The sequence below is a fragment of the Vipera berus genome (genome assembly GCF_964194415.1).
Source record: "Vipera berus genome assembly, chromosome: 2".
In the NCBI taxonomy this organism is placed as follows: domain Eukaryota; kingdom Metazoa; phylum Chordata; class Lepidosauria; order Squamata; family Viperidae; genus Vipera; species Vipera berus.
This window is the reverse complement of record NC_138203.1, coordinates 202,982,903-203,008,680: the sequence shown is the minus strand read 5'-3', so window position 1 is coordinate 203,008,680 and position 25,778 is coordinate 202,982,903. Positions and strand designations below refer to the sequence as shown.

Below are 25,778 nucleotides of genomic sequence, written 5' to 3'. Positions count from 1 at the left end.
AGAATGAAGGCTACTGCTAAGCTTGTAAGCCGCCCTGAGTCTTCGGAGAAGGGCGGGATATAAATGGAATTAAAATAAAAAAAATAAAAAAATAAAATAAATCAAGCAACAACTCGTTACATAGTTTTGCCAGCCATTATTCTACACAGATTGTTAGGCTGAGCTTTAAAAAAAAGTAATTGACAAAAGTAAATAAATTAAAATTCCTAATTCATTCATGCTTATTGTAGAACTTACAATGTGTTAGGAAAATGAAATAAAAGTATTTAAGATATGTTCTAATTTTCATGGCACACTTTGGTGTTTTAAGCAGGTCTGTAATTCAGTCAGATGCAGCAATATCAATTGATCTTGATCTACAATTTAGTTAATTCAATTTTGCAGCAAACTAAACTAATATGGAATCTACAGAGGAAGTACCTAGTACACTTTTGATAACCATGAAATAAATGAAATAAAAACTCTTTAGCATAGATGCATCTCAGATAACTGCTCATGGAGAATTGCCTCATCTCTTATACAGTAAAAATGGCTGAGAGATTCCTATATTAATTACATAGTACAAAAAGAAATGAAAATATCCAGTTTTACTCAAATAGTAACTTAAACAATTAGATTGTCATTTGGATTAAATCTGAACATACATTTAGTTTTATTCTTATATATGTCTAATCTATTTATAGAACCCATGTTCTATAGCTTAGTATTACTATTATCCTTATCTTCACTAAAACCTCTTATTGGTATTATTATTACTCTGCTGCTTTGCATGTCTACTGAGAGCTGTGCACCAGAGACAAATGTCTTGTGTATCTAATCACACTTGGCCAAATAAAGTGTTCTATTCTGTATTATCATGGAAAGACAATAATTACTGGTTTATTGTAAAGCCAAGTTACCTTCACTGGTTATAGACCTAAATTTAACACTGATTGCCTTCTGACTATAGCTATCGTTTAAACAAAAGCTACCAACAAAAAATGAAAAACCCAAATTGTGTATATAAAACTCCAAATCACTGGAAGGGAAATGTAAGATATACCAGAAAAGACAAGAGTGTTGCAATAGTGTTTAATACATTTGTCCCAGCAGAGAAATAAGGGAAAATCAAATATTAACTTATTGCTGTAATACACTCCAAAAATATACATTTGCTACAAGAATACCATATATATTCTGATGGCAATAATTGGTTGAAATGGCATGCCCACAACTCAAAATACATCAAAAAGTCCATTTTTTTCTGGAACTTATGATATATAAATGGCTTCAGCAATAAAAAGGGCCTTTTATCCAGATTCTAAACAAATGAGTTTTTATCTCTTTACTAGAAGGTATTATTAGATGTTAGTACCTGGATTACTGATTTATAGCAAAATCAACTGCAATCCAAAAACATTTACGATTCTCTGTTGTTGTCTCTCACTCATATACCACTCTTTATAGTTCCCATTCATTTAACTAGAAAAAAACTGCCCAAAACTCCCAGGGAATTCCAACCTTAACTAACAAGAGTATTCAATAAAAGCAGCTGCTTAAAATAAGTAAAACAGTGTCTCTACTTTTCCTGTTCAAAGCAAGTAACTCTGGAGTAAGCTGTTTTTTTAAAAAAAACTTCAGCAGAAACTAGTAATACATATAATGGAGCTTTATAAGATGAATTTTCAAATTTTAACCTGTTTTCAAAAACATCTTTTCTCACAACACGTACACAAGTTTATTCTTTATCCTTGAAGAACCTTTGTCATTCTATTTCTCTCTCAACATGAGTCAAAGGCCAAATATGAAGGGTACATTTTTTTCCACCCGGTTTCCATGGAACACACTATCATGATCTAATGATATTCTTTTATACAGCAATTTAGATGGCTTTAAAAAAGATCAGACAAAATGATTACATACAAGATTAACAGTTGCTAACCATGTTACTTATATAGCATAGCTCTAAATGATAAGACAATAGAGAATTATAGCAAAGGGAAATTGATCTATCCTGCTTATAGACTAATACAATCATCTAATTGATTCCTATAGATGGGCAAAAAAGGCCTTAATTTTACAGTGCTCTATTCTTACATTCTTAAGATAAAACCACCATGCATTACAAATTGTACCTTCTCTGGTCAGGAATCATAAGTTTAAAACTGTTAACTGTTTTAAATAACTAAAATTATTAAAACATTTTTCTAGAATTTAGAACTAGTCTTTGAAGACATTATCATAGAATACACAAGTGGTATTTCAAATACCAGTGTATAGCAGGATTATTGAAATGCAACAATTATCAAACAAGATTACAAATATTTAAATGGAAACAGTGCTAATCTGCTTGCCACATGGCCACTTAATTTTCTTTTACATTGCAAACAAGCCTAAATTTTAGTCTCATATTTTATATTTTCCCATATTAACTACAAATTTCTCAAAAACTGAGGAACTTGTATTCAATTCAGGGACTCCAAATACACACTCATTTAACTTAAGAAGTGCCTTGATATAATTATCACATCTTGTGAGTTGGGAATAATTAAGTCTGGAAAAGGCTCTTGGAATTGCAATGGCTATCCCAAATAAAAAAATGACAACTCAATATGCACTACTTTGAAAAATAAATTTCCATCCTGGACATATTACAAAGTGAACAGAAAATTAAACTGTCAATATGCTAATATTGCCACTTTGTCTAGCACTTCTGATCACTGTACCAAACCTTTTCTTAATAGAATATGAGGTCATGAACTGAAGTTGAATCAGAAAAGATCAACATAAAAGGAAGATAAAAGTATGAAATTCACAATTAGAAATAGTTGGTAATTTGGCTGGAATTTAGAAAAATTCTAAAAGGTCACCAATGGCACTAATTGTAGTGACTACATACCTTAAGTAAAAACAAAACAAAAGAACAACCTGCCTTTTAATGTTAGGTTGTTTTAAGAATACAAGCAGGAGAGACCTTTGATTTGACTCAGGATGGGTCCTCCCTATCTACTTTATTCTCCCTCATTTTATACATTTTAAATCTATCATAAGTTACTTCTGTAAGACATTTTCTCCATACAAAATTCTAAAATTACCAAACTTAACCAAATATCATATTAAAATAAGCATGTAAAACTTTCAGTCAAAACTGGGTAAAAGATATCTGCATTGTATCAACATATACTATGGATCTGCATATGTTCTTGATTATTTTAATACACGAGGTGCTGAAGTATCGAGATTGAAGGATACAACCACCTATAGAGTGTAAAGCAGTCACTGGCTTAGTCACACTGGCTAAGATTCTTTTTTGAGCTCAGATAGTTTGGATAGAATCCATAACAAACTTCACAATTTGGTGTAAGAAGATCCCTTTTAATTGCTAGCAGTGAAGGGGCAAAATAAATATTATAACTTAAAAAAATTTACCAACTTGACAGACTGCCTTCCATTTCCTAGGAAGGAAATTAGTGTAAGTATTTTTCGAGGAGTGAAAGCCTTCAATAATTTACCATTGAAAACTGAAATTTCAAGGAAAGATTATATATTTAAAACCAAAGTTTCAATTAATTACTGGTTGCATAGATGAGCATCAGACAAACAGATTTAGGGAAATTTCATCTCCATTTCAGTTTAAATTAAGCTGACTTTGTAATAATGCCGCTTGGGGTGTGTGTGAAAGCCCTAATAAGCAGGCATATACATAGAATGAAGGCTACTGCTAAGCTTGTAAGCCGCCCTGAGTCTTCGAAGAAGGGCGGGCTATAAATGGAATTAAAATTAAATTAAATTAAAATTAAATTAAACTTTAACTTGTAATAGCTGTTGACTCTTAATATATTGTTTCTTTAGTCCAAAGAATCAAAGTATTCCTGAATGGAGACAAATAATGCTTAATGGGTAAAACACCTGTATCCCCATGACAAACCATTCATCAGTACTTGTTAAGCCTTTCCATTGGTTTAGTCAGAACAATTCTAAATACGAGGGCAATTCGGAAATAAACCTGCGTTTGGTTATCAATGACAGACACTCGCAGTTATAGAACTTTTATTATACGCATTAGAAACTACATTACTTTTCGACATAATCGCCATTCAAATTGAGGCACTTGTAACGTCTTATAAGGTTCGAAATTGCTTAGTAGTAGTCACTCAGCACCAAATCTGGGCTATGGGGAGGGGGGGTGATCAAAAACATCCCAAAGGAACTGCTTCAAAAGTTCTTGGGTGCGTCTAGCAGTGTGCAGGTGAGCATTATCTTAAGCTAACACACCGGATGGTTCGTCTGAGTTTTTGTAACATTTCACAGTAGACTTCTGAATTGGTCGAACCATGCTAGCAGTACTCCTCTGACATCTTCACATTTGGTGGGATTTTCTATGGCCCCACTTCCGGTATGGTGTTGGCTTACAATAATGTTTGCCCGCACACCGCTAGACACACCCAAGAACTTTTGAAGCAGTTCCACTGGGATGTTTTCGATCACGCCCCATTGCCCAAGTTGGCGCCAAGCAACTACTATGAAGGAATGGCAATTATGTCAAAAAGTAATGCAACGTTGTAGTTTTCTAATGTGTGTAATAAAAGTTCAGTATCTGCGAGTGTCTTTCATTGATAACCAAACGGAGGTATATTTCCGAACTGCCCTCTTATGATCCAGATGTTAGATTGCCAGCTCTTCTGTTAAATTATACAAGAGATTCTGTGTGCATGAATAAAGTTCATGAACAGTATACTAGAGGTATACATCTTAATTTTAAAAATGTGCTTCATGTATTCAATATATACCTTTAGCAGGAATTAGTCCATTTGCACAGGGATTGTAGGGAAGACAGGAAAGATAAAGATGTTAAAGGGGGGGAGTGATAGCAAAAGAGACAATTTGCTATGTCACCCACAAATTAATGCATAGCTTCCATGAGATTACTCTTGAAAGAATGTAGCCCTTGCCAATAAAAAAAACCTTTATTTTACATCATACAACTTTGTCACCCACATGACAATATTCTCATAAATCATTATCATGAGAATGAGCTTCCCCAGCAATAAAAAACAAGTGTTTTACAACACTTATTAGGTAAAATTCAAATCTACCCAAAACAGAGTATTTAAAGGGAAAAAAATATTGAAAATTAACAAATGTAGATTTTTAGGAAGCCTCCAGACTATTTTCTACAAAACGCAAAATAAAATATAAAACACAATGCACATTCTTGCAATGTAATATACACAACTTTTAGTGTTTTGTATTCAAATAAATGTTGACTGCCTCAAAAAGTGCATACCCTGGATAAAATATCTTGTTAAGCACCAATCCTACACACATTCATCTGAATCTTCCTGGATTTTGATCTGCGTATAGGACTATATTATGAAGGCAACATTGAACTGTGATGAAAGCAACTTTGCTACTGATTAAAGGAGAACCTGCTCTAATGCATTTTGTTATCACTATCTGTAACAGGTGCTTATCAACATGTACATACTGAGGTCCTATTATTTAAGCTAAAGGCAATCTTAGGTATAATAAAGCTAACTCTTTGTGGATTTTTATCATCCACAAAACCATATAGTAATATTAAAAACTGGTGGTAAATTGTAGCTATATATATTTAGCAAATGAGATCGTGTTATTCATTTTGTAAAATCACTCAAGAATGTGTCCTCAGAAAACACGTTAAAATACTTCCAGTGGAATCAAAAGTTATTTGAATATGGATAGTTCAGATTAAACAATTTCTGTATTTTCAGTTTTCCGCCAAATTGAAGAGTCTTAATATGAAATGAAAGGGAAAATGATGATAAAAGCAATGGAATTGGTCATTTGTAGAAAAGGAAAGCTAACTTATGATGAATCCACACTGGAAGCTTCTGGAAAATTAGAAAATGGTCACTAAAATTATGGTTGCTGAAGAAATACTTTGGCACTATGAAACAGAAGAAATAGGATTAAGTGGGGAGCCCATTTGGGTAAGTACTTTATCCAGCCACTGAAGAGGCCCATGAAGATGGATTTCTATCCAACATGGGGTGCTTGTAACATCTTGTCGGTGGTATTCTGCTCCCCATCCCTATAAAGAATGATACATATTTAACTAGATTAGAATTAGACACTAAAGCAAACAATTAATACAACACTAACTATTTTAAAAAAGGATTTGGCTTGAAGAATGTCAGCCTCTGCTTATTTCATTCCACTCAAAAACATGTCATTTAAACCATCAATCCCTAATCTAATGTCTTCTAGTTTTGTTGGACTACAATTTATAAACTTTTTACCAATGATAGACACATGATAAGAGTTGCAAAACTATAACTTGGCAGAAAGCCCAGTCAACACTGATCACTCAAATAGTACTGGAATTGTGATTAATCATCTCCTAAATAGGTATTGATTATGACCCCACTTTTCTTGTGTGGGAGAGGAAATACTACTATTTATTAGGTCAATAGAAAGAAGAAGGTAATCTTCATCCTTATTTCATCCTGGAAATGAATAAAGTGGAATGGCATATATCCAACTATCTATACACCCTTATAAGCTATTCACAAAAACAAAGAATAATAAATCTGAAATGCTGAATTAATTCTGAAGATTTGCTAATTAAATACAGTAAAGTAAAATCTGTTATGTTAAAATTGCAGTCATACTTAATACATTCCAGATATATTCCAAACACACACAATACAGTAAATAACAAATATGCCACAACTTACCTTTACAAAACTCATTCGAATTGTGCACATTTTGGTGAGCTCATATACTGCCTCAAATCCATGATTGACTGATTGAGCTAGAAGCTGAGCAAATTCCTGATTGTTAAAAATTTTAAGACTACAGCCACTGGGAATCTTGCATACAGTTGTAGGGTGAAATCCGTGATGATAATTACAATTCCTACTTTGTACAAATATGCTGCTGTCGCTCAGGCATTCCGCATAGACTTCCCCACCAACATAGTACAGATGAACGCCTAGGGAGAGGAGAAAAATCCCAAATATTTAACACAGTTAACTTGCAAAAATGATTATAGCCTCTTCCTTTCAGCTGTTAGGAACTCCAGCCAAATTTCTATTTGAAAGGATTCCAACTGTTTCCAGTTGTTTAAATATGTCAAGAGTATCATTTCAAACACCAAATATCTTAACCACTAGATGTCCTCATCTTCCTTCACTCAATACATGATAGAATTATTCAATAAATAAATGATATACTCCTTTTTTCTTGCCTCATCAATTGGGCTTAATGTGCAGGCAAGCTGGTATGGAGATGGGCTTTAGGATTTTAAGTCATCACCAACACTGAATTGTATCTGGAAAGAACTTGCATGCCTTGTAGAACAAGTATTTATAGAGTACTGCCAGTTAGCATCCGTTATTGCTCACTGCTATCCAACGTTCTTTTGAAAAGCTTTTTACAGATATTCCCAAGGAAAGTGCATTGCAATAAAATCCAATATAAAATCAAGGGGTATCTCACTATGGCAAGTCTGCTCTCATCGGGAACAGTTGCAGGTAACAAACCAGCTGACATTAACAAAGCTGCTTCCTAAAATTCTACATGCAAAGCTAAATACAGAAGCACCTAAAGACTACAAACCGATTTTTCAAGAATTGGAAAATACCTTGAATTGGGCTATATTCTGCCAAATCACTCTTTGTACCACAATACTATTCAAGGATATTTTAGGGACTGTGTAATTCTATCACCCGCTTTTTCCTTGATTTGTCTTTTCCAAATTCAAACCAGAAAGAAAACCTGTCATGTTTAGCTATCACTCTCTCCTTCACCTCTTGTTTTATTTTCAGTACAACTTGTGATGACAGAATCATGATATCTCTACAAATAGTCCAAACATGTACACCACGTACAGGAGATTAGAAAATAATTAACTATTTGTTTACCACTAAATCTTCAGTGACAAAACTCTTTAATACAATATTTTTGATACAAGGTTTCATTTAAAAAGTTGCTAAAATATCAAGCTGGCATTTGTTTTCAAACTGAAATGTTCAGATTTAAAACATTTTTCCATGTGGCATAATATTACTCAAAACTGTATAAGCACATTTAATTTATCCATACTGCAAGCCCAGCCTATTTACAATCATATAAGCATACTTCAGGATTACCTTTTCCAATGTGTCTCCGAGTGTTCTCAATTGTTGAGTTACGATTAACATTGGACAGCAAGCCTAAGCAGAATCTGTTTTTGTTGTTAGAAGGATCTGTAAATCCATCTACTAAGATACTGGTAGAAGACGCATGAAAAGCCTCCCCAACACGATTGTTTAATTCATAATACACTATTGAACACCAGTGTTTAGGTTCTTCATAGGCCACAGGATGAACATCTACAAACAAACATGAAAAACCTGTAATAATTCCAGCATCTACAGCTTAACTACAGTATTTAGCATTTATGCATTTTTCTTATTGCTGAAGAACTTGTTATATTCCTGCAAAAATCTTCCCAGCAGATAGTACCATCAACGGCAGACTATAGACTGTAAAAAACCTCATGTTACTCCAAGATCCTGAATTCATTAGTGAGCTATAAATGCAATAATTGAAAGAATAACAGCAAATCTTCTTAAAGCATTTTAAGAGAACTTATACTTTTAGATAACAAATTGTGTAAGAATTTTTTTTCTAAAGATTTTCACTTACAAATAAAAATAATAAATACAGAATTAATGTTACTTTGCACAGCTGGCATGTTTAATATATGCTGAATCATTCAACAGAAGTTAGCTACTCTTTTGAAGAACAGGCCTATAAAAAAGTTCCATCTCTATCAAAAAATAATTTTATGCTACTACTATTACAGCAAATGAAAGACACTTTATCTTATCATTTTCCAAATTCCAACTAGTTATTCTCCTTGGCATAACCTTGAACCTTCTCTTATCAACAGTTTGCAACACAGAAATATATGCCCTGGAATGCAGTTTCAACTTCTTATATGTGAGAATTAATAGTGTATAACCCTCAAAATTACCCCTTAACTTCCATGTAAATACAAATTTAACTGCAACTTGCATTTTAAAACAAAATACCCTCAAGTCTGTATTTTCCTCACCCCTTTTGAACCCATGATTCAGATGAAAAGGTAAAATGCTGATCAGATGACATTATGTTCCTCTTTCTAGTTAACAAACTCTCCGTATCTCTAATGACCAAATTCTTAAATGTTAACAATCTCATCCCATGTACAGAAGACAGTGTGAGGTTCTGCACTTCAAAATTAAAATAAAAGGTATGGCAATAATTTATCTTCTTCCTTCAGATTGTAATTGGAAAATTATCAAAAAGTTTCAAAATATTAACATGTTTATCTCACCTCTGCTTGAAATATTGGGCATTATCTGAGGAATTATACTATTGCTTGTATCCATAGACTGTGAAGTATCTTGACCCATTTGGTCTTCAGGAGGCATATATGCAGGTGGTGGTGTATCAGCTACAAATGAAAAAAAAATGAATATTTGAGCAGTACTAGTACATTTACCTTGAACTATGAGGGTTTTTTCAACTATAATCACTACTTGTCTTTTCTGTCATCTTCTGCCTCTTCCATTTTCGGAATCTAACAAGATAGAAAATGTTCTCTTCATTCTCGATTGGTTTTTTTTTATTCTCTTCCTCTGCAAGTCGTTTATGTCACAATCTATCTTGCTTCATCTAGTTGAAGCTCCATTTCATTTTCTTGGAATTAGAAAGAAGCGCTACCATCTTCTCTGACTGATATATTAACCTGGAAGCTGTTTCCTTGATACTGAGCTCCAACTCAAAAGTCATTTTAGGATTAGCTATAAGATGTTCTAATTTTGAACTTATTTTACTACACAGTTATTGTTATTGCTATTATTTTCTGCTTTCGATTTATTCTCGGAACCTCTACCTTTTCTCCCTCTCCTTTATATCTTTTTGTTTCTATCTCCCAATCAATGTCTATTTAATCAACATGAGTACAAATATAGCATAACCTATATGTAATTCTAATTCCCTCTGGTTTTATAATACAAGTTCTACTTTTCAATGTTTGCCATAGAAATAGTTCTTACCTGGTAGCTGAAATGGGCTAGATGGTCCAGAACTAGCTGGAGAATTTGGATAGGTACTGCTGCCTGGAGATGGTGGGTATGGACTATTGGGAGACATGGGAAATGGAGTGCTGTTGGGCTGCTGGAATGAATCTGGAAAGGTAGCATTGTGTGGCATATGTGGTTCGTTGTGAGTTAAGTTTCTAAACTGAACCAAAAGGCTATGCTGTGGGTTAAATTCACTGTGCCTTGGCACCAAGACAGGAGGTAAAACTGAAAAAGAAAAGAAAAAGAGAACATATTAAAATAGTGTTGGAAGATTTAGACATATCATAATTAGCTCTTGAGGAGTAAAAATGCAAAGACAGAAACATATGGCAGAAACGTATTGTTTCCCCACTTGGAAAAGTTACTACTGGAATGTACAACTTGATGGCCAAGGCCATATGTTGCTCCATAGTCTTGAGCCCCCAAATTTCCTCTTGAACTTGTGGCTCAATTATAACTTTTAATTTAACAAAAGTGAAAATCATTCTCACTGCATGAGAATTATGTCTACTAATATTTAAACTGAATCACAAGGTTTTGCCCTGGACATTCCCCTTTTTTTAAAAAAAAATCTATCCAAGTTCCCCACTGACATTCTTGGATTTGAAAACTTGCAAACCCATGAACATTATCAGTGACCAATCTATTTGCAATTGAACTAACTTTGTACAGAACTCTAATGCAACATAAAGCTTTTCTGCATTAACTAAGACAATTGCACAAGATGACTGAACAACTGTGATGTTAAATAACAGAACATGTAAAAGATTTTCTTTTTTTCAATAATCAATACATAAATTACTTTATGTGTTGATTACTGAGAAAAACTAAAGTATTATCATGAAAAATTCTTATTTAACAATAATCAAATCAATTGATATTGCTTATCACCAATACCGTGTTTCCCCGAAAATAAGACCGGGTCTTATATTAATTATTGCTCCAAGACACATTAGGGCTTATTTTCCAATTAGGTCTTATTTTCAGGGAAATACAGTACTAAATGCGTCAGTCTGGCTGATGATCTTATCTGGGGCTTATTTTGAGGGGAGGGCTTACATTAAGAGCATCCTGAAAAATCATGCTAGGGCTTATTTTCCAGTTTGGGCTTATTTTCAGGGAAATAGTAGTTTCAAATACATAAAGTTCAGGGAGAAAACAATCAAAAGCAGGATTCATATATCTCATTATGCCATTATGGGGTTATGTTTTGGTTTAAAGCAATGACTGTATTAGCATGGTTTGTAGACTATGGTTTATAGGATAGCTCTATCATCTATGAACCTGGCCACTAAGGGATGCTCAACAAATTATGGTAAAAGCAAACCAAGGGTTGATGTAATGTGTGATTCTGGTCTACAAAGTATCAATGTTCTCAGATGCAATTCCCATGTACCAATTTGGCCCTCTCATTTTCAATATGCTGCTCCTCAACAAGTCAACTATTTTTTCATGGGTAAAGGCATTGAGACACACCTGGGCTCTCCACCCTTTTGTAATGATATGGATTGATACAAACTTCTTTCTGTTTAGATCCAAAAGGAAATTCACAAATGTCCAATGGCTTCAGCTCATGATGACTCTGCAAATCAGGCCAACGCCACACACGGCAGTAAATCACGTGGGGAAGGCCTTTGCGGTGTGATACTTGAAGTCGCCCATCTAATGAACGAGGAATTGTAACACATTTGCTGGGTTGTCCAGGACTACTTAGTGCCTTTTCCAGTTCCTCCATGGCTCCTTTTTTCTTCTTTAGTTTTTTTACTAAAGCATCGACTGCTTTTTCTGCCCATTTTTCTTCTTCATCACCTTGTTTCCAGCCCAACAAGCGTTTTACAGCTGGGCTAGTAAACGAGAACAGACTGGCCATTGAGGTCATTTGACACGTTTTAAAGCAATTTTTAGAACAAAACTGCTGATTCTCAAACACAAAAATATCTCTGCAACTGCAGCAGTGGCTAAATTATTTTTAATCCAAAAAAGTGATTTTTCTTAGACCTATAAGAAAAATTACAGAACATCAGTTAATGCCAGTTTACCAGAGAAATAAAAGCAAACACAGATAATAATTGGGTAATTTTAAACCTCATTAAATTGAAATCAAACATGATGCATATTATTAACAGCCTTTTAATCTGAACCAATTTTCATGCCATGGGGATAACACTTAAAAGAGAAAACAGTTGGTGGCATTAACAAAGGAAGTCCCTTGAGCCAAACTCCTTCTATCATTCACAAAGCCTAATCATTTGGTTAAACAGGGGGAAAAGCTTGGATTTTTTTGTAAAGATACATGAAAAGATGACATTTATTTTAACATGAACTGTTACTGAAATGCATGGTATATCTTAAGAGAAGATGTGCATCTATTAAGACATCAGTGGAAATACTCTGGTGATTTCTGAGCTGTCTAAACAATAGCAATTAGGTGCTGGAAACACTCTGGTGATTAAAAATTGATAGCAATTAGGCACTCTGTACACAAGAGATTCTGTAATACAGTTCCAGTTTTGAGAAACCACTACAGGTTTCTGAGGTTTTACTCCTACTACTCCTTTCTGTTAACTCATCCTGAAATTGGTGTTGTCATAAAAAGAGAATCTATGTCTTTTGAAGAGACAACAACTGTGTGGATTTCATTTAAAGGAATAGAGCAGTGAATGATCAATGGTGCAAGCAGCAGTAGAAAAGTGAGCATTCTCTGGCAAAGGAACCAGTGAAGCCCCTTGTTAGGGAACATGGCTCAAGACCCCAAGAGTGTCAAGCCAGATTGCTTCAGGACAGGAATGAGTTACAAACAGCCCATTTTTTGTTACTAACAAGGTCCATCTGCAACTCTCTTTAAAAAAATAAAAAGGCGTAAGGATGACAAACGGAACTAATGTGCTGTGGCAACATGTTGATAAGACCTCATAAAATCCCTGAAGAATACTCAACAAGTACAGACATAGACAATAGGCAGCTGGCAAAAAGTAGCACTAAACAAAGAGAAAGGATGTCAATAACAAGTCAGTTCCGTTTCTGCCAAAGAAACTGCCAAATATTGTCTATGGGGTTTCTGATAAACTACAGCAAGTCAAAACAGCTAGCCCACCCCACTGCATTTTCAGTCCATGAAACATGAGGTATTAAAAGGGAAGGAAAGCTCCTTCCTCGCCTTGCTAGTTCTCAAAAGATGGTGCTTCTTAATAAGGTTGTAGGAAAACGTGCCTGGCAATCACAGCTACCTGTTTTTTCAGTTGTGAGAAGACAGCGGCAGGCCGCAGGAGCAAAGACAGGCAACAGTTTTTTACCATCTGCATTCGGCATCTCTCTGGATGGGGTGAGGAAAGGCTGGACGACAAAAACAAGAAAAAGCACATAGAGAACAATCCAACAGCAGCCATCAGAGGCGTTTCTTCACTCCTTTTGCTAGGAAACTATCAGGATGCCACAGGTGCTGACTGGGTACACTCTACATTATCATAATAGGGTTAAGCTGACAAAGCGCATTTCCTCACTCAGAAGTTTAGATCTGTATGTGCTGCTGCCCAAGAGGCAACAAAGGGCCGTTCTCCTCCAAAAGGCTGCTTAATCCGGGTCCCAAACCTACAAGAGTACAAATACTTACATGCCTGAAGAGACCTGCAAACAACGAATTAAAAGTTTCCCGCTTAACGGCCAACCAGCGAGAAGGGGAGACTGAGCTCGCTTGCATTTTTGGGATAAGAACCCCACTGGGCCGCCAAAAGATATTACCCCCCATCAGCTGCTGATCGAGGACGGCCAAAAAAAAGGCAGGTTGCGCGGCCTTGCAAGGCTAGTGCTTTAAAACAGGGGTCTTCAAACTTGGCCCTTTTATGACTTGTGGACTTCAACTCCCAGAATTCCTCAGCCAGCATACGCTGGCTGAGGAATTCTGGGAGTTGAAGTCCACAAGTCATAAAAGGGCCAAGTTTGAAGACCCCTGCTTTAAAAGCACCTTCTGCAAACATCGATCCGTGTCAGAATGCCCGCAAGCCTGGGCCAGGCCCAAACCGGGACACCTCGGGCTCCAGTCCTGGCGGCCGCTCTGGCCCGCCGCAGAGTTTCGTGGAGGGGAGGGGAGGGGAGGGGGGGCAGGAGAAGTTTTGCTACGAAGAGCCCCCCCCCACCCTGGCTTCCAAAGCGAGGAAGCGCCTCGCGCGATGCGGACGCTCGCTCTACCCCCAGCGGCGCTGGCTTGCAAAAGGCGGGCCGGGCGGAGAACGATTCCCGCCGCCACTTCCTCACCCAGTAAAGACGCGAAGGGCGCCCTCCTTCGCCCCCCCCTCCCTCCCTCCCCCCGGCTTTTCCAACGGGTTAACCTACCGCCTGACGCGCGGCCGGCGGCCGAAGAGGGAAGCGGCAACCCCGGGCAGGGGAACCGACAGAGCCTCCGAGGAGGGAGAAAGGGGCGGAGTCGGGCATGTCAGTCGAAGCCAGGGCTCACGTGACAGGCCCAAAGGCGAAACGCGGCTGGTTGAGCTTGGGCGTCATTCAAGCGCCAGAAGCCTGTGATTTGCGGAAGGAAGGAAAGTGGGAGGGAGCGTACGCTCGGGCTCTGGGGGAATGGGAGGGGGAGCGGAGGAGTGCAGGCCTGTTCTATTGGTCGCTCTTACGCCGCGTCTTGCGTTCGCTGCGTAACTTGCGTTTTGTTCCTAGCCTTTGGCCTGGCTAAGCGGCTACCCGGCATCCTCCTAAGTCAGGGGTAGGCAACCTCGGCTCTTTTATGACTCATGGACTTCAAATCCCAGAATTCCTGAGCCAGCATAGCTGGCTCAGGAATTCTGGGAGTTGAAGTCCATGAGTCATAAAAGAGCCGAGGTTGCCTACCCCTGTCCTAAGTGATTTCATTGCAGCTTAGCGGCTCAGGATATTTCTCGGGTTCAGATACTTCTACTCCCTAAGGGAGAGACTTGCCAACGAAGTTAGGAGGTATAAAAATTTGCACGATGTAAGCAAGGGATTAAAAACTCGAACGTTAAATGCAGTTTCAGGGAGAGAAATTAGAAGAGCTTCGGAGGAAGACTCAAGACAGCTGCAAAGAAAAGTGGAAGCAACTGGGAGACAAGTTTGTCAAGCTTAAAAATAAATGAAATCAAAGAGCAGGGACCCTGGGCCCAGAGGACAGAGAATTTCTGCCCAATATGTATGTAATGCTGTCCTGGTTGGAAGGATTTATAAAACATCGGGGAACCCAGACCAATTTCAACCTACGCTGCACCTGAGATAGGAAAACTATATCCCAGACCATTGTTATACTGTATATGTAAAAAACTGGCCACATAGTTTCTTTTGACCCACAACACACTCCTTCACACGTGGAGCTTTGGGATCAACAATAATCACCTCTTGTTATGACCCAGATATGCATAGGCAAACAACACCATATTATTGAATTTTTCTTAATCTAGTGTGAACTTCGTGCTAGTTTCATTGGTGCGTTTAAAGGCTATGCATGTAATCATGTATCTGTTCAGACAATCATTTTCACAAATTATATCACTGCAGCCTGAGGATGTCATTCCAGATCCTGTAGAGCAAACCTTGAATACAAAGGTCATCTCATCCACATCACACCTCCTGTCCAGGGACTCAAGTGTCTTCTCACTGCATAGCAGTGATTGTGATGATGAAGCATCAACCAGTGCATCCACAGTGTCATCAATAAAGGCACTAGACTAGTCCCTCAATCAAGAAAGAGGAGGAAGAAGATGGGAGGGAATGAGATACTAGACAGCCTTGCCACCCTATGCTGGGAGCAGCTTCAAATCTACTACAGTGATGTCCAAGTTGAGCGTCATCAATAGCAGGACGTATATTGACGAATGTACAACTTTTGCACTGGATGTTGCAGGCTCTTTGCGGAAATTTCTGCCAGAATGTATGGAAGCCACAAAATCCAGGATCTTCACTACACTTACAGATGCACAGTACCAATAGTTTTGACAATTCAAAAGTGTTGCATCGACAATTCAAAACTTTCACATTTACTGTTGAGAAATCTATTTTGTATAAATGTTTTTGAATTCAATTTTCACTCAGTTTTTCTGACAATTTAAAATTATTATGCTTTATTTTTATTTATTTATTTTTTTAATTTTAATTCCATTTATATCCCGCCCTTCTCCGAAGACTCAGGGCGGCTTACAAGCTTAGCAGTAGCCTTCATTCTATGTATATGCCTGCTTATTAGGACTTTCACACACCCCCAAGCGGCATTATTACAAAGTCAGCTTAATTGCCCCCAACAATCTGGGTCCTCATTTTACCTACCTCGGAAGGATGGAAGGCTGAGTCAACCTTGAGCCTGGTGGGATGCGAACCTGCACTAATTGCAGGCAGCTGGTGTTACTTAAGGAGGCATTAGCCCACTGCTCCACCAAGGCTCTTCACATATACTGTATATTATAATAGAACCAAATGAAGGCCAAAATAAATTACTTTTGCGTGCCTATGATAGGGTATTTGTGAAGTTCTTTGCTATAAAAGGAATGTAGATAATTAGAATTGTGTTTTATTTATTATTACTTGATGTTACAACTGTTGCTTAAATTACTTGATAGGTTTTTTTAACAAAACCACAAGTCAGGCTAATACGTGTACATCAAAGCTTGGTTGATATTCCAGATAACACAACTGACCAAGTTTCTTCTGTACAGAACCTATTGATGACAAGTTGTCTGGGTGTGTAGTTTAAGCAGTGTCAGTTCTTTGCTACATTTACACTTTTATAGTAGGCCCCAAGATGCATCCTAGCCAGGGCATCTTTTCTGCTGGAATCTGGAAAAACTCCATCAGGTTCCTGCAGACTCCTGCAACAGCACATGATGGTTCGGTGTTTGACGATGTCCAGAAGTTACAAGCCAGTTGTCATTTGCTACCTGCTTTCTCCGTTCTCCCTCCTATATCCTACCTGATATGGAAACAGTATCTACAAAGTTTGGTAGCACATATCTTGCTGTTGGTGTGGTTGATGGTATCAGTACTAATGAGGTAATTGTGAAGAGGAACACATACCTTGACCCCTCAGTGACTGGGTGAAACTCCATGGGCTGCCAAAGAATCTGCCACCTTGCAGCCAGAATTCCAAACTGTTCTCTGTGATCCGTCTTGCTCTAGGGTGATGGTAGTTACATAAGCAAACCCGCTCCTCAAGATTAGAAGATTAGATTGCAGTAGTAGGAATAATAGGATAGATTTTGGCAGCTAATGATTTGGATGCATCCTTATAATGAGAAAAAAATCAGTAAAATGTTTTTATTTAAGCTAGTTCAATTTTAGAAAATTACCGTGTTTTTCTGTCTATAAGATACACCCTTGTATAAGACGGTCTGGCATGCGAGTTTCTCTGCACCGATCAGCTGTTTGGCGGAGTGCCGAACAGCTAAGCCGGCAAATCCGGAAGTTCGGCCAGCTGACGATCTTGCCCCTTCCCCCCTCCCGTTAGTGGGAAGCCTACAGGGGCTTGACACCTGCACCAGGTGGCACGGCAACCCACACAGGCATGTCATGGGCTGCGGAGGTTACCATTATTTTTCTGCATATAAGATGCTGCACTTGTATATGACGCACCTGATTTTTGAACAAGGTGTTTGCAGGAAAAAATAGCATCTTATACACAGAAAAATACGTTATTTTGTCAAGGACCTCTAAAAATAAAAACAATGCAAAAGAAACCCTAGTGAATACATTGTGACATAAGGAATGATGATGGAGAAGTAAAGTCTCTTCCATACCACCATTGCCAAATAGAAGCAGTTCTCAATTTACATCCATTCATTTAGCAAATATTCAAAATTATAATGGCCCTAAAAAATTTTTAAGTTACAACCGATCCTCACACTTATAATTGTTGCAGCATCCCCGCAATCATGCGATCAAACGTTGGATACGTGTATTACATGTATTTATGATATATTAATGATGGTTGCAGCATCCCAAGGTCATGTCATTGCCCTATATGACTTTCCCAGCCAGCTTCCGACAAGCAAAGTCAATGAGGAAAGCTGGACTCACTGAAAGACTGCATGATTCACTTAATAACTGCAGTAATTTGCTTAACAACTGTGGTGGAAAAGGGCATAAAATCTGGCACAACTCATTTAAGAACCATCTTACTTAGCCATGGCAGGGACTAGGAAAAGAGCCATTTCTGCCATTGCCCCTACCCTGTGGTACATTCTGCGCCTCAGAGGTGAGCCCCCCCTTCTCCTGGCCTTCTGAAAAGGAATTAAAACACGGCTCTGAGACCTTGCTTGGTGAACGCAGAGGAACACACAACCTTGGGGCTGACTGAACCCTGAGAGGCCTTCCTTCAACTTTTAACTTATTCTAACAGCATTAAATTATCCTTGCCTCCTTGTAAATTTTTAGTTTTAAAATATTAACTTTTATATACTCTTTTATAGTTTAATGTTTTATAGTACAACCACTAAGAGTCCCTCTTTGAGGGAGATGGGCAGTTTAAAAATGTGAAAAATCCCATCTGCATGCCCCCTGAAACTAGCCAATCTGTGCTAGTTCCATTTTTTGAGCCAAAAACCAGTAAGATGCTATAAAGACTGCAGGGTTATGACTCATAGATTGGACTAAATTAAAACAAAAAAAGGCAGGACTCTGGCCAAAAGTACCATCAAATTTCTCAAGTACACTATTGAGGCAGGACATTTAAGACATGGTATCATAGCCTATATTGCCAGTTGAGCTAGCTGATCTTTCTGTTGTTCAATTTCAGCTAGCAACTACTCCCTACTGATGTAAGGTGGGACTTCTTTCATGGTGGTTGGCAGACAATTTGGTCTGATGCCAACAGTTAAGGTTAGACTTAGATAAAATATCTTGGTCCTTACAACAAGGCAAGTGTGTGAGTGTTCGGAGAAAACAAATGAGCTTATTTAAAAAGGTAAAGTTCTTTGTAGACAAAGCCAAGAATTGTGGTTCAGAGTCAATTCGAGGGTCATCCAGGTATGAAAATTTTTCCCCATGCATTCAGGTAGATGCAAGGTTGAAAAGTTGTTTGCCAACAGAAATCTGACACGCAAGACCTTTTAGAGCACTGGTTCAGGCATGCCTATTTCCCAAAGTCATGCCTCTTCTGAGGGACCTCATTGAACACATTGTTCTACTCATTTAATCTTTATACACATGCAAGGACCAAGAATCTTTCCAGCTTAGGCTCTGAATCAGCTTCTGCAACAGGTGACTGATCACCTGACTGCTCCAGAATTGCAAGCTCATCCTCCCAATAGATCCTGTTCCTTCTGACTCTTATCTACACCTAGCTGAGTGCCTGCTGATTCCCAAGCTGCATGGTCAGAACCTGTTGCATGCTGATTCTTTCATTTAAAGTCTGACTTATCAATCCATCCCATAATACCTAGCCAGCTCAACTCTCTACAAGGTTTGTCCATGGGAAAACCTTACCCGACTAACTTCTGTTTACTTCTTCTCCCCCAAACTATTTTGAGAATATCCACTGCAATAGATCAGACATGTGTCATGCCAAAACTGTGCCCACCCCATTGCCAGCAATGGGGAAAAAGTCATGATACATCACGTGATGTCACATGACATCTCAGGTTTGACATGCCTGCAATAGAAATTGGGCTTCAGATGTTCTGATACAGCCCTATGGTTATAGTGATTGTTAAGTTCTGAGCTGAAGTTGAATAAGCAATCGTACCATGAATTTTAAAGTATTCTATTACAAAAATCCAGAGGGGGAGTGGGAGACAGGGTGTATACATGTTTTAGTCCAAAGATTGCCTCCTTGGTGTATTGCTAGCTCTGATTAATAATACAACAGCAAGAAAATCCTTATTCCTTTCTGCAACCAGCATTGACTTAAAAACTCTGCAGTCAACTTCCAAATGAATTGACTTTCTGGTGAGTTTCGTAGTCTTACTACTGGGCAAACCTGGACAAAATTCCAGAGGGCTTGGTAGGCAGGTACAATTCATGTGTCTGATGGAGATGGAGTCAAGCACACACTGAGACTGTCCTTGGGTTGGAGTTGGGCATCAGGGAGAGCAGAGGGCCATCAGGAGGATGCGTAGGCAGCCAGGGCAGGGAGTATTTGGCAAGGAAACAGGAATGCAACTTTTCACATGGAGTGATTGGGAAGGAACAGTATCATGTGTGAACTGAAGAAGAGCAAGGAGTTGTTTGGAGAGTATAACAGGAATTAGAGCAAGAAGCATAGACCTATATACTGAAGCTGCTTCAGCAAGTGAGATGTGGCAGTGGCCTGGTTGAAATCCCCTCCAGCTGTGTACGCACAGTTTGCAGTTCCATTTGCTCCTGCAGCGCCAATGATGAGGTAGTCAGCCTGCCATTTCCAGGTAATGAGTAACTTGTTTGTGAGTTACCTACATTTGCAGGCTGTAGAGCAGGGCTTTTCAACCTTTTCACAGATTGTACCACTTTTAGGACATGACAATATTTGAGTTGCACCAGTGCTTAGCAAGGTGTCAAAAACTTGATGACTAAAAAGGGGGGGGGATTTGGGGTTTTATTGATTAGATTCATATGTTATAGAAATGGCTAGTTTATTTATTTATTTATTTAATTAATTAAATTTCTATACCGCCCTTTTTATAATTTTATAATTATAAAGTTTATAATATTATGGAAAAGTAAAAAGTTGAGGTTCAATGTTAATGCTTCCTTCTACTGCAACAGAGGAAGTCTGTTCTTTTTCCCTTCTCTCCCTCACTTTTCCCCCCTTTTTCCTCCCCACTGTGTCCTACTATTTGCTTTTGTATTTTTGTATTTTATTCTATAATCTAATAAACTATTACATACTGTAGGAAAAAAGTAAAAAAGTACCAGTTTTAATTTATTTGGTGGCTGTTGCTTTGCTGAATCACTTTCCCTTTGTACTGACAAATGTATGATGAATCTATCCATGTTGATTAATATACACCACTACCAGCTACCAGGGCTCTTCAAACTTGGCACTTTTAAGACTTGTGGACTTCAACTCCCAGAATTCCTCAGCCCTCATCGCCGGTTGAGGAATTCTGGGAGTTGAAGTCCACAGGTCTTAAAGTTTCTAAATTTGTAGACCCCTGAGCTAGCTGGTTGGCCCTTCTGAGCTCTTCCACAGTGTAGTAAGAATGCACCCCCCAATCCCTTCCCTGTACCCTTAAATACACAGTAATCAAGTGCAAAGCAAGAAAATAAAGAAACACAAACACCATTTTTTTCACTTTTTTCTCTTTAAGTTGCCTCAGGCGTGTCACCTGTCACAATGTTGCAATTCCAGACTGAAAGGCTCTGGCAATTGCAAAAAGCTTTAGCTTTAAACTAAGCCAGTTTACCTTCAAAGAAAACTTTCTAAAAGCCACAGATAAACTCAATTAAAGGGGGTAAAACTAATTACATTTGTTTAAAGCATGGGTGTCAAACTGCCGGCCCATGAGCTGGACATGTCATCCAGAAGCCACACCCACCCCATTGCCGGCAATGGCAAAAAGGCTCCGATACGTTGCGCAACGTCACGTGACATCATGAGTTTGACATGTCTGGTTTATTGTCTTTTTTCCCCTTCCCCCACCCAAACCACTTTCTTTTATAGCCTCTCCTCTCTTCCCCTTCCCGTTTTCTTCAGTTCATCTCCAGCTCCGAGCTGCTTCTGGAAGCGCCAATCAGCTGGAGCCAATCAGCTGGAGCCCTGCTGGCTCCTGGGGCTTCTGCTGAGCCTAGACAGTCCTGCAGCTGCAGCTGCCTCTCCCTCTCTCTCTCCCTCTCCCTCAGGCTTGGCTCGCTTCAGCTCATTCCCCTCCCCTGCTACACTTGGCTAGCAATCACATATCACCTGCCATGTGGCAAAGTACCACAGGTGGTATGCGTACCACCAGTTGAAAAGCCCTGTAGAGGCCTCATGAGGTAGTCAGGATCATCTGCCACATAGGACAGAGCACTCCTGCTGGCAGAGAAGTGCTACTACATCTGAGGAAATGATAGGCTCGCTAAGGTCCTCCATGTTCTGATCTGCTGGTATTTACAAATCTATGCTGTGTATCGTGACAGTGAGACAGTTATCACTGGATTTTCCCCAAACTTCTTGACTTTTTCTAATATGGTGATGTGCTAAGAATCTGACTGGGCAGAAATGAGTTGGGTCTCTTCTCTGCTTCTCCCATCCTATTCAGTAAATTAGTTCCCAGTACATGTAGTTCTCAATTTAAGTCCACAAATGAGCCCAAAATCTCCATTCCTAAGCAAGACAGCTGTTAAGTGAGTTTTGCCCCTTATTACAACTTTTATTTTCACAATTGTTAAATGAATCACTGCAGCTGTCATTCAGTCATGAAGTGAATCTGGTTTCCCCCATTGCTGGGATGGTTGCAAGTGGTGTACATGTGACTCCAGGACAGTGCAACTTTGATAAATACATGCCGGTTGCCAAATGTTCAAATTTTGGTCACATGACCATGGAGATGCTGCACCTGTTGTAAATTGAAAAAGGTCATAAGTCTCTTTTTTTCAGTGCTGTTGCAACTTTGAAGGGTCACTAAATGAATGGCTGTAACTTGAGGACTACTTGCAATGCATACTAGATCAGACCTTTCATCCACAATTACTGTTAAGTCGTGGGCTCTTGGGTGCAGGAATGACGACACAAGGCTGAGTACAGGATAACCATACTTTATTCTTGCTGGAACTGTACTGAAACTTGGGCTGCAACCAGCCACAATATATAGTCTAGCCCAGGGGTCAGCAACCTGAAACAGTGAAAGAGCCACTCGGAACCGGTTCCCTCACAAAAGGAAAAACTGGGAGCCGCAAAAAAATGTGTGCACATGCACATACATGCGCGCATGCGCAGAACAGGGTATGACTGAAGAGTGGAGCCAAGGCGAGATATGCACCTACGCTGCATATTTGAATTGATTGGTTGAACTTTTTTAGTCCCACTTTTTTTTTGTACTGCACATGGCAGAGGACTGGAAGCCGCAGGAGACGGCTGAAAGAGCCGCATGCGGCTCTGGACCTGCGGGTTGCAGACCTGTGGTCTAGCCCCTAGGTGGCAGCCAATGGGTTTGAACCCACTCTTGCCGCCTGGGGCAAGCCAATTTCAGGACCAGAGACAGCCAGTCTGGGTTGCTGGAGAGCCGTTGGCTTCTCCAGCAATGCACATGGTGTATCACCACAAGCCCAGTACATAACACCCCTCCCCTCTTAGATTGAACTATGACAACCACGATTAGTACACATACAGTTGTCAAGACTTATTAATCAACTCACATACAACTGTAGTGATAATAATAAAAATAATAAAAATAATAAAATCACTGTGGCTACAATGAGATTAAACAACGTCTAATCAACAGGTTCCCATTGCAGAAAAGAGCAGTTTCACAATGCATTAATTTCTGTAGTTAGTGGTAACAGTTTTTACAACAATATGCATCACTTTATTTTACAATGTAATCTGTGAGGTACGTAGGAGGCTTGTTTGGCCTAGAGGAACATCTTGGAGTTCCCATCACTTTGTGGTCTACCAGCTTACCCAGTGGGCTGGGTAGACCCATGTCCCTTTGTGCTCCAGTGTCAAGGGGATTCGAAACGCTTTGGCTGGCCTCACCAGGTTGACCCACCCCAGAGTCAGTCTGTTCAGCAGAGTAGGCACAGCGGTTGCTGAAATTCAGTTGGCTCACCTCGCCAGGGGGTCCATGTTGCACTCCCGTGCTACCCAGTTCTTCCTCAGAATCCATCTCCTCTGAGAAGGAAAAACCCTGGTGGTCCAAGTGAGGGCTGGCTTGGCCGCACGTTTGAGGACCTTGGGAGGGACTTATGATGCTTTCTCCCCGGGTAGCTACACTCTTTGGTTAAATTTGAATCTCCACGCCATCTCCAACATCTTGGGCTGGAAGTGCCCGGTTAGCTTCTTCTTAAGGTCTGCGTATGAGACTACTTCGATGGGTGTCGGCGCGAAAAGATTCTCTGCCAAATCGAAGGTTGCTGGGCTGCACACGCAAAGCAGTGTTGCGGCCTTCAGATCTTCCTCCACAATCTGATTTGCTCTCAGATAGTTCTCTACTTGCGAAAGGTAAGATGGCTATTCTTCTGGATGCTTCACGTCAAATTCTCTTACTTTGCCGACCTTTGGCATTCTTCCTTCAGATTCCTGCGATCTTCAGATCCTGCTTCTAGGCTCAGGGAATGCATCCGCTGAGCGTGAGGCCGCTAGTGTGGCTTGCTAGCCAGCCTAGAGAGGGGGGGAATGCCTCTTCCCTCCGGCGTGTGCTGCCGACCCTTCATTGACTTCAGCTCTTAATCGGCGAAGCAGGATCCCACCTTCGTCAGCACTGTTAAGTCGTGGGCTCTTGGGTGCAGGAATGACGACACGAGGCTGAGTACAGGATAACTCATACTTTATTCTTGCTGGAACTGTACTGAAACTTGGGCTGCAACCAGCCACAATATATAGTCTAGCCCCTAGGTGGCAGCCAATGGGTTTGAACCCACTCTTGCCACCTGGGGCTAGCCAATTGCAGGACCGGAGACAGCCAGTCTGGGTTGCTGGAGAGCTGTTGGCTGCTCCAGCAACACACATGGTGTATCACCACAAGCCCAGTACATAACAATTACATAATCTTATTCCAGTCTAGTACTGAAGAGCACTGTCAGATAAGAAGAAGAAAAAACTCAGCATGGATACCAGACTTGCTGGTGAAAGGGGGGACCAAGCAAGGAATAGGACCAAGCAAGGTGGGACCAAGCAAGGAATAGCCACCAGCTGTCTCACATATGTACAAATACATATAAGGTCCTGCTTTCTACCCTCCTGACTGCTATACTCCCGTTTTCCCTCTCTAGCTCCCTTTTACCTAGGCACATAGTGCCCCAAGGATTAGCCATTTCATCTTTTCCCTACCTGCCGATCTGCTGGACCATTTTCCCAAGCAGTGAAGCAAAGATACTATTGAAGAGCTGCAAAATGACAGCCCAGCTCTTTCCCCCCACCCCCAAGTCCCTTTTCTTCTGCTGCTTTCTTTCTGCAAGGCCTATGAAGGGTTGGTAGTGCTTGTTCTTCTGAGCTCTTCTTCTAGGTGAACTGTCCCATGTGTCATCCTCTAGATTTCTGCAGAAAGGGTGGCAGTTATATCTTTTTAGTGCTTGAACAAAATAGGGCACCCTCATTCTCTCTGTTTTCTTTCATGGTGTGTTGTCCCTTGCTGTTGGCACCCTGCTGTTTGTCTAACAAGTGATAAGGTTCAGCTGCAGACCATTAACTGTTTCCTGTTAGAGTTCAGAAAAAAAATGCTCTCCTTAGTTAGTATGTGAAGTATTTCTCTGCCCATAGATTAATCTACCTTGATAAACTCAATAATTCTCTTGGCTGATAAAACAAGGAGTCAAATCACAGCTGTCTCAGCTCATCCTGATTTATTTTTTAGGATTAAATGGATTATAAAGTGGGGAGGGGAAGACTAGGTTCATACTTTTTAAACAATAATTGGTTATAGAAGCACACATTCAAGTTCTTCATTCTAAAGGTCATGTAAAAAAGCAAGGCCAATTTCATTTATTTTCTTCACCTTCTAAAATTAAATTAGTCTTAGGATCTCCATTTATGTCCTCTGGAGTAAATAATAAATATGGAATTTCAGAGGCAAGGAAGACATCAGGACCAAAGACTGTGTAAATGATAAGTGTTTATTTGAATAAACTGCCCCAAAGGAACCTGGG

The 25,778-nt window shown here is 39.3% G+C and overlaps 1 protein-coding gene across 3 annotated transcripts; it reads right to left on the bottom strand.

Annotated features, from left to right (window-relative positions):
* Positions 1 to 1,057: 1,057 nt before the first annotated feature.
* On the bottom strand, positions 1,058 to 14,443 carry SMAD5 (SMAD family member 5). 3 transcript variants are annotated; one of them, XM_081316769.1, is made up of 8 exons: positions 14,406 to 14,443; positions 13,304 to 13,409; positions 11,553 to 12,074; positions 10,050 to 10,301; positions 9,326 to 9,445; positions 8,115 to 8,336; positions 6,699 to 6,955; positions 1,058 to 6,052 (listed from the first exon to the last, which is right to left on the bottom strand). In XM_081316769.1, the coding sequence occupies exons 3-8, from the start codon at positions 11,953 to 11,955 to the stop codon at positions 5,909 to 5,911; spliced, it is 1,398 nt and encodes a 465-aa protein (XP_081172895.1). In that variant the 5' UTR covers positions 11,956 to 12,074; positions 13,304 to 13,409; positions 14,406 to 14,443; the 3' UTR covers positions 1,058 to 5,908. The 3 variants fall into 3 exon arrangements, with proteins under 3 accessions (XP_081172895.1, XP_081172896.1, XP_081172894.1); XM_081316770.1 differs by lacking the exon at positions 14,406 to 14,443 and having other exon boundaries at positions 13,287 to 13,418; XM_081316768.1 differs by lacking the exon at positions 14,406 to 14,443 and having other exon boundaries at positions 13,304 to 13,418.
* Positions 14,444 to 25,778: the final 11,335 nt, after the last annotated feature.

Coding starts and splice junctions, on each gene's coding strand:
- SMAD5 (XM_081316769.1), bottom strand. CDS start 11,955: ATGACCTCAATGGCCAGTCTGTTCTCGTTTACTAGCCCAGCTGTAAAA. Junction 6,956..8,114: donor TCGGAGACACATTGGAAAAG/GTAATCCTGAAG, acceptor TCCTCTCCCTAG/GCGTTCATCTGTACTATGTT. Junction 6,053..6,698: donor TTCGAATGAGTTTTGTAAAG/GTAAGTTGTGGC, acceptor CATTCTTTATAG/GGATGGGGAGCAGAATACCA.